General features: G+C 66.7%; 2 protein-coding genes across 2 annotated transcripts in view; one reads left to right on the forward strand and one right to left on the reverse strand.

Annotated features, from left to right (window-relative positions):
• Nucleotides 1-300: 300 nt before the first annotated feature.
• MNEG_9347 (Cullin-1) lies at nucleotides 301-2,275 on the reverse strand (the record flags this gene model as incomplete). The annotated part of the gene is made up of 7 exons (XM_014042179.1): nucleotides 301-351; nucleotides 579-703; nucleotides 957-1,018; nucleotides 1,413-1,531; nucleotides 1,785-1,884; nucleotides 2,001-2,083; nucleotides 2,222-2,275. 7 exons carry the CDS (start codon nucleotides 2,273-2,275, stop codon nucleotides 301-303), a joined length of 594 nt encoding a protein of 197 aa, XP_013897633.1.
• A 407-nt stretch (nucleotides 2,276-2,682) lies between these two features.
• The window catches only part of MNEG_9348 (hypothetical protein), a gene marked incomplete at both ends in the record, with an annotated part of 5,843 nt that continues 611 nt past the window's right edge, over nucleotides 2,683-7,914 (forward strand). Inside the window, 13 exons of the mRNA XM_014042180.1 lie at nucleotides 2,683-2,742; nucleotides 2,893-2,940; nucleotides 3,182-3,253; nucleotides 3,566-3,647; nucleotides 3,791-3,867; nucleotides 4,083-4,176; nucleotides 4,603-4,725; nucleotides 5,118-5,341; nucleotides 5,721-5,813; nucleotides 6,141-6,209; nucleotides 6,538-6,637; nucleotides 7,288-7,343; nucleotides 7,759-7,884. Of these exons, the coding sequence (XP_013897634.1) occupies nucleotides 2,683-2,742; nucleotides 2,893-2,940; nucleotides 3,182-3,253; nucleotides 3,566-3,647; nucleotides 3,791-3,867; nucleotides 4,083-4,176; nucleotides 4,603-4,725; nucleotides 5,118-5,341; nucleotides 5,721-5,813; nucleotides 6,141-6,209; nucleotides 6,538-6,637; nucleotides 7,288-7,343; nucleotides 7,759-7,884 (1,224 nt within the window). The remainder of the gene's footprint in view (nucleotides 2,743-2,892; nucleotides 2,941-3,181; nucleotides 3,254-3,565; nucleotides 3,648-3,790; nucleotides 3,868-4,082; nucleotides 4,177-4,602; nucleotides 4,726-5,117; nucleotides 5,342-5,720; nucleotides 5,814-6,140; nucleotides 6,210-6,537; nucleotides 6,638-7,287; nucleotides 7,344-7,758; nucleotides 7,885-7,914) is intronic.

The raw sequence follows: 7,914 nt of genomic DNA on the forward strand, positions 1-7,914 counted from the left end.
GCCCCAAACAGCTTCGACCCCCCCCTTCCCCCCTATGTGTCGATCCGCCCACCTTGATCATGTACTCGGGGCACGAGTCCTGCGCGATCCACTCCGCCGCCTTGCGCTTGTAGTAGGCCGCGCTCTCCGCCAGCAGCGGCTCCTCAAAGTCCTTCTCATAGCACTCCATGCCGCCCATGCCCACCTGGGACGGGTTTTACGCAATGCACAGGTGCCCGCAGCCGCCACCGAGGGCAGGTGTCCGGGGTTGATGCGCATGACGCAATACGGCGGCGCTGCGGCGGCGTCCCCACCACCTCACTACACGAGGGCCGGGCCTCCAGGCCTGCCCACAGCCGCCGCCGGCTGCTGCTGCACCCAAGCGCAGCCATGGCCGCGACCTCGGCTTGCACCTTTCGTGGTCCTTTGGAGCTAACCGGTCCGCAAACCTCAATCCCCTCCGCGCGACAACGCCTCTGACATGCCGCATCGCGCGCCGCCACCACCATCACCACCACCCACTCCTGCACAATCCCAGCCCCAAATGTCCGGCCCATGCCCCCCCCCCCACAAAACAAACCGCCCCTGGCCCGCCGCACCTCTATGAAGATGTCCAGGATGTTCTTGACCAGCGCGCGGTCTATGAGCTCCCCCTCGCGCTCGCGCTCGATCAGCTTGAGCACCGCGTCCTTGGCGCGCCGCTTCACCTCCACGTAAACATGGTCTTTGGGGGTTGCGGGGGTGGATGTGCGTAGGGTTGTGTGTGAGTGTGTGTGTTGGAGGGTGCATGTTCGTGTGCGCGGACGCACAAGCACATGCATCAAATGTATGCATGCATGCACGCGTGCGTTGGCCCTGGCCTGTCTGCGCTCCGGCCTGGTCAACGATGAGCCCCCCCCTGCCGTAGTTCCCAATGCCGCGCAGCGCCCGCTGCCGCGTCACGCACGCCGCGCGTCCAACAAGGAAAGCCCGCTCACCCCTGAAGCACAGCAGCCCCACGTCCTTCAGGGGGTGCAGCGAGTGCCGCAGCACGTAGTACCTGTTTCCACCCGAGCAGCGCAAACGAGGGGTTGGATGGCGCGACCTGCATTGTGGGCGCGACCTGCGTAGCGGCCACGCCTGCGGCCGCAAACCCGCAGCTGCTCGCAGGGCCGGAGGGCTTGCGGCGCCGTGGGCGCCTCGCTCCCGCGGCTGCTGCCTGCCGCGCCAGCGCCCTGCTGCACTGCTGCGCTGCTGCGCTGCTGGTGCACGCCGACCGCTGCCGTGCAGTCATCCAACTCGGCTACACCAGAACGCAGCTGCGCTGCAATAAAACGCCTTGCATGACAAGGCTGCCAATGCCTGAAACCGTCTGCCCCCTGCCACAACCGGTGGGGGCACCCCCGTTTTTGAACCCTCTCCACCCCCAGCGTCACCCCACTGCCCCCCCCCACCTGTCGAGGTAGTTGAAGAACCGCGACAGCCACCGCACCATGAGCTTGTGGTTGCACCACCGCTGGTACAGCTCGCGCAGCAGCACCTCCTCGCGGTGCTCCCGCAGCGACGGCAGCACCTGGCGGCGGCGACGGCGGCGGCCCAGCCGAGCGCGCTCTCCTCAGCTACGGGCGGACGGCTGCGCATGCATGCCCCGAGGGCCGCAGCGGCTGCATGGATGCCCCATGGTGCATCGCAGCATGCATCAAGTCGCATTCTGGGCCGGAGACATTGGAATGCGCGAGGGCGTGCAAGCATGGACGCGGCCGTGGCTGCTACTGGGGCCGCTGCTGCGGGGACCCAGCTGCGAAGCCTCAACTGCCGTCGCACACCTTGTCGTTGATGTAAGAGTTGAATGCCTCCCTGTAGCGGCCGTACAGCTGCTCCGAGTAGTCGTACGGTGGCTTCTGGGTGCACATGTTGTAGATCGTCCTGCACGAGGCGCGGAAGCACAAGGCGGCGCGCGTGGCGCACACGAGCTCTGCATGCCTCGCAGCGATCGCACGCCTGCACAGCCTCCGCACCGCTGCCTATGGACCCCTACGCACGTGTACAGCTTCATATACTGCTCTGCATTGAACTGGCTCTCGTTCTCGCCCTCGAGGATCCTGATGAGCTTGTTTATGCCCGCCTGCGTGCGATCCAGGGGTAGAACCAGCTCGAGACATGCACATGTACGCGCTGCATGCGCTGTGCAACTGGAGAAGCGTCTGGCCAGCGGCCTGTTGTTTCACAAGAGTGCTCTCTCCATTGCAGCAGCGCTGATCACCTGCATGTCCTTCCATCCCTCCTCCAGCTCTACAGGCTTCTTAGAGTCCGCCATGCCCGCGTTCCTGCGCGCCTCCTGCCCGCGCCAGGCCTCCCAGACGCGATCTAAATGAGTGCGCGCGGCACCGTCGGCTTTGCGGATTAGATGACAAGCAAATCGTTCTAGTCCAAATCAATATTGCACTCATGCTGAGCAAGTTCCCAACTGCCGGGCGCCCTGAATGCGTTCTTGGGCAGCTGCTGCCCTCGGTTCAAGGTGGAACCCGCAAAAAAGGGGATGCATGCGTGCATGAGCCATCGTCATTGGTCGCGTTGGAGCGCGTTTGTAGTCTGGAGTGCGTTGTGACCTTCTCTGGAGGCCGGTGACCAGGAGCATCAGTGCGATCTGCTACCGCGGTCGACAAGCGCCCGGCATCCAGCCCGCCCGGCATACAAAACGCGTCGCCGCCGGCAGCGCGCGCCATGGGGCTGGACTACTCAAAGCTACTGGTTGGCTCCCCAAAGGAGCCCCCCAAGACGGTGGTGCGTGGCCGCGGAGCTGCGAGCGGCCGGCACCGCCTGCATGCGCTGGCCCGCCACGCTCGTGCGCTCAAGCTCGCCCGCCCCCTGCCCTCGGCAACGGCTGCAGACGAGCTGCGCCCACCCTCAAAACCCCCCTTGCCCCGCGCGCAGCTGGTGCCGCCGCTGTTCGAGCGGGATCTAAAGGGGCGCAGCCGCATGGTGAGTCAGTGACGCATGCGGGCGCGCACCCGGGCCGCAAACCGCCCCCACGCATGGCCAAATACTGCTGGGACTGTCCTGCGCTGCCCTAGTTGCTGAAGGCAATGGAGTAACCCGCAGCCGGATCGAGCCCCCACCCACCTAACCCCAGCCCACTCCTCTCTTATAGCCTCATCCCCTTCCCTGGCCTCGCCGATCCTACGACATGCACCCCCGTCCCCCACGACCCCCAAACGCGCAGGCCAAATCGTCCTTTGACTACCAATTCGCAAAGCCGGCCCTGAGGTGGCTGTTTGAAGACTATTATGGCCAGGTGGGGGCCAGCCCATGGGGGGCGCGGCGCCGCCCGCCTGTTGCTTTCGTTGACCCTGCATGCATGACAGCACAGGGGGGGGGGGAGGCGTGCACTGGATTGAGGCGCCTGCAGACCGTCCTGAAGCCAGGATTCGACGGGGCAGGCCCGCCCTCCCGCTCAGACGGGCCCGCCCCCCGCCCCTCAATCCGCGCAAACGCGCGCCCCCTGCCTTGCGCCATCCCCTTTCGTCACTCCCCACTGCTGTTTCCCAGCCCCCACGTCGCCGCGTCGCCGCATCGCACGCCGCGCCCGCCCCCAACCCCAACCCAGGGCCTGAACAGCGTGCTCTTCTTCGCGCCCAGCGCCGACCCCCGCATCAGCGTGAAAGCCAAGATAGGATCTGAAGATGCAGGTGCCAGGGTTTGGAGCGGCAGGAGGGGACGCCTGCCTTCACGCCCCCGCTCGCCCTGCACCGGCCCCGCTTCCGCGCCCCCGTCCCCACTCCCGGCCTCGGAACGAGCCCCTCGCGCGCGCCGCCGCGCGCCGCCCGGGCAGGCACGCTGTCGCTGCGGTTCCAGCCGCTGGGGCTGCGGGAGCCCCTCTGCTTCGCCGATATCAAGGCCAGCCCCAGGGTGAGGCCCGCGCGGCGGCACCCCCGCCGCCGGGGACGCCCGGCACGCGCCCCCGCACCGCAGCTTTGGCCCAGCCCGCCGCGCAGCCCACGCTTGCGCCTGCCGCTGACAAGGTCCGCCCTGGCCGTGACACTCGTGGTCACGTCATCCCACAAGCGCATTTCCAAGGGTTTGTCCCCCCACCTTCTCACCCCCCCCCCCGCGCCCCCTCGCAGTCGGCAGGAGACGTGACGCTCCGGCTCTGCGGCTTCAGCACTGAGGGCGGCCTGGGGGCGTTCGCAACTCTGCCCATGGCCAAGCACGTGTCAGGTGGGCCGCGGCAGGAAGCTGGTCGGAAGCTGGGGCGTGTTCTGACCGGCGACGTTTGCTTTGAGAGAGCGAACAAGTTGCAGGGTTGCCGTTGATAAGCATGAAACACGCCCCGAGCTTGAATGCACATTGGAGTGTGTTGTGGATTCATCGGACCTCACACGGCGACTGGCAGCGTCGCCGCACGTCCTGCTGCTGGGGGCGGTCCTCATAAGGGCAAATGAGTCAGCGCCACGTCATCTGACGACTCATGGCAGGCATCACCCGCCGCGCCGCGCCGCTGCGCCTGTGGGATTACCCTACCCCCGATCACACACACACACACACCCTCTCTCTCACACACACTCCCTCACACACACACAAACACACACACACACACACACATACACCCACACCCACACATTGCCCCGAACCGCGCGCGTGCAGGCAAGCGCGCGCAGGTGGGGGTGCGCTACAGCTCGCCCGACCTCAGCAGCGGCGCCATCATTCAGCCGGCCACCAACACTCTCGAGGCCCTGTGGCTGGTGGGGCGCCGCGACGGCGTCACAGGTGGGGGCCCCTGCGGGAGCGGCGCGTTGCGCGTGTCATTTTAGGGCCGGGGGCGGGTGTGGCGCAGATGCGCACCCGCAGGTTGCAAAAAGGCCTGCGCCGCACGGCCCGCGGGCCGGAAGCTCCCTCTAGAAGCAGCAGGCGCGCTGCGGCGCCGCCGGTCTGCGCGGCGGCCGCCATCTTGCTCCACCGACAGCTCCAGCCGCACCGCATACCAGGGCCCCACGCACCTGCTCGGGAGCGCGGCCCCTCTCCGCCTCACAAATGCCCCTTGGTCGCCCCGCACCCCCCAGCCCCAAATTCAAACACGCACCAAAAATCGTACCCTGAAACGCGCCCCTCATCCCCCACTCCCTTCTACAAACGCCCCCCCCCTAACAACAATTGTCCAGCCGGCCTCCAGCTTCGGCCGTGCCTCGCTCTGCACGACGTGTCCGGCGCCCTCAGATCCGCCACCGCCGCCGCCGGCGGCGCGCCCGAGTGGCTGCGCGCGGTCAGCAGCGTTGCCGTCGCCTACTCCCCCGCGGCGGGCGGGCGGACGCGGGGCGGGCAGCCGGCGTTCACGGCGGCCATGGAAATGCAGGAGGGGCGCAGCTTCATCATGTCTTTCTTCCAGGTGAGTGTGAGTGTGAGTGTGTGTGTGTGTGTGTGTGTGAGTGTGTGTGTGTTCGTGTGTGGGTGTGGGTGTGTGTATATGTGTGAGTGCGCCTGTGCGTGCGTGTGTACGCACGCAAGTGCGCACCCGTGTGTGCACACGCACGCACGCGTGCGTGTGTGTGTGTGTGTGTGTGTGTGAGTGTGTGTGTGCGCGCGTATGTGCGCGCACTCTCGTTTGATTGGGGCACACCATGCGGGCAGAGCCCCAGGCGCACTTCGGCCCTTGGTGCGCCAGCATTGCACCTACTTGCTGCCGGCTCGGCCCTCCACATCCGCTTACACCCGCCATCCTAATCTACCAAACGCACAACCCCCACCCCCACCCCCACCCCTCGCAGCACATGGCCGCGGTGCGCCAGGTGTTCAACCCCCTCGAGTCCGACTCAGTCATCGGCATTACTAACTACATCGACGTTGGCATGCAGCTGCAGGTGTGGGTGCCAACACCGGCGCGGTTTGAGTGAAGGGGGGCACAGAAGGGTTTTGAGGTGCCTAGAGTGACACCCAGGGTGCCAGATCAGGGATGGGTCTGGAGGCGAGCATGAGGATGGGGTGCGGGGTATGTAGCCGCTCCTTCGTGCCACAGGGGATTGCGTGCGGACGTGCAGCTGCGGGATGGTTGAATGGATCGTCGTCGCACCGGGCGCGCGCGGCTGGCACCGGCTTTGGGCCCGCAAGCGCTGCAGCGGTGGCCGTCCCGGGGCGCTCGTTTCGCTTGATGGGTGGATCTGCTCTCGTCTGCACGCGCGCGTGCGCAGGTGCCTCTCGCCACGAGCGACGAGGGCGGCGGGGACACCACTGGGCTGCGCATCGCGGCGTCGTGGCAGGTGCTGGCCCCTGCGCGCCGCGCGCCGCGCCAGGCTCAGGCCGCCCGCAGCGCCCGCGCGCCTCGCACTCCCACGCAGGCTCCCGACGTTCCCGCCGGCGCACGTCGCACTCGGCCGCAGCGCCTCACATCCGCAGAGCGGCCCGCCCCGCGCCGGCCGCCGCGCCTTGTGTCGGCCAAGTTGCGCCGGCGCCTGCTGCCGGCCTCTGAAATTCCAAATTTACATACGCGACCACGCCTGCGAGCGCGGCCGTCAAAAGTTTGCATGAGGCATAACGTATCTGTATCTTGACTATGCGTTCTCCCCGCCCGCGTGCTCCCCTCTCCAGGCCAATAAGAACGTCCTGCTCAAGGGGCGGCTGGGGTCTGACGGCGTTGCGCTGCTCGCCGCGTTCAAGTCGTGGTTTCAGCCCAGCCTGGCGCTCGCAGGTTCGTATCTGTATGTGTTTGGGGGGGGGTGTGGGGGTGTGTCTGTGTGTCTGTGTGTCTGTGTGTCTGTGTGTTGGGTGGGGGAACCGCATGCGCCCAACGCGCGCTCATGGCCTGAATCCGGGCGCGGGGCGTGGGGCGTGGGGCGTGGGGCGCAGCAGTAGCTGGGTGGGCGAGATGGCGCGGGGGCGGCAGGCGCTTGCTGCGCGAGCCTGCGCCAAGCGTGTGGCGGCTTGACGCGTGTGAGCCAGATGGGGCGGCGCCATCGGGCAAAGCAAGGCAGCGTGCTTTAGGGGCTGGCCTCAATGCAAGCGGACCCATTAAAAGGTTTCGGGCCGCAACGACGCGTGCGCGGCCGCGCAGCTGCTCTGCGCCAAACGGCGTTGAGGCTCGCGCGGGGCAGCCTTGTGTCGACCCCCTCTGCTGGGGCCCCAGCGCTCGTGCGGCATTGTGCGGCTGGATTATCTATCCGAGGCCCTCGTCGCCACCGCCCCTGTAGCTCTCAGAGCAACCAGCCACATTCCCGAATCCCATGCCTTGCCACTCGTCAAGCTTTTTGGAGCACCTGCCTGCAACCACCCCCACACCCGTGGCACTTGAACGACGAAATCCAAACGATCACAAAAAACAAACCCCTTTTCACCATGCAGTGTCGTGCGAGTACAATTTCAGGGCCAGCCAGCCGCGCTTTGGCTTCACGGCGCAGGTGCGGGGCAGGAGTGCAGGCGGAGGGGGGGGGGGTGTAAGCAGAGGGGGTGGAGGGCGCCAGGCAGTACTGTCCCCGCCCCCACGCCTCTCCTTTTGACACGGGCACCGCGTTTATGACCACCCCACGCCAAACACTGCCGGCAGCCCCCACCCTAAAAACACATGCGTGCACACTGGCGAATGTATGCACCTGCACAGGCGTGCTCACTTGCACACGCACGCACGCACGCACGCACGCATGCACGCACGCGCACATGCAGAGTCACGCGCACGCTCTTGCGTGCAACATACCCAGCGCATCCTCGCCACACCTGCAGCCCCTCTACGGCACTCAATCACCAACCCTCATACTTCCCTGTGAGCCTGATCACCGTCTATCCTCAAACCCTGTAATCACAATCGCCACCCCCCAGGTGGAAAACTTTGGCGCCCTGCGGTATGAGCGCTCACGGGAGGTCCAGGTGCACGGCCGCACGCTGACTCAGCGCCACGAGGCGACCAACGCCGAGGTTGCCATGAGCCAACATGACAGGCCGCTGGTGGGCGCGGGGGCTGGGGTTGGGGGGTAG

This window comes from Monoraphidium neglectum, assembly GCF_000611645.1.
Source record: "Monoraphidium neglectum strain SAG 48.87 unplaced genomic scaffold scaffold01904, whole genome shotgun sequence".
Classification (NCBI taxonomy): Eukaryota; Viridiplantae; Chlorophyta; class Chlorophyceae; order Sphaeropleales; family Selenastraceae; genus Monoraphidium; species Monoraphidium neglectum.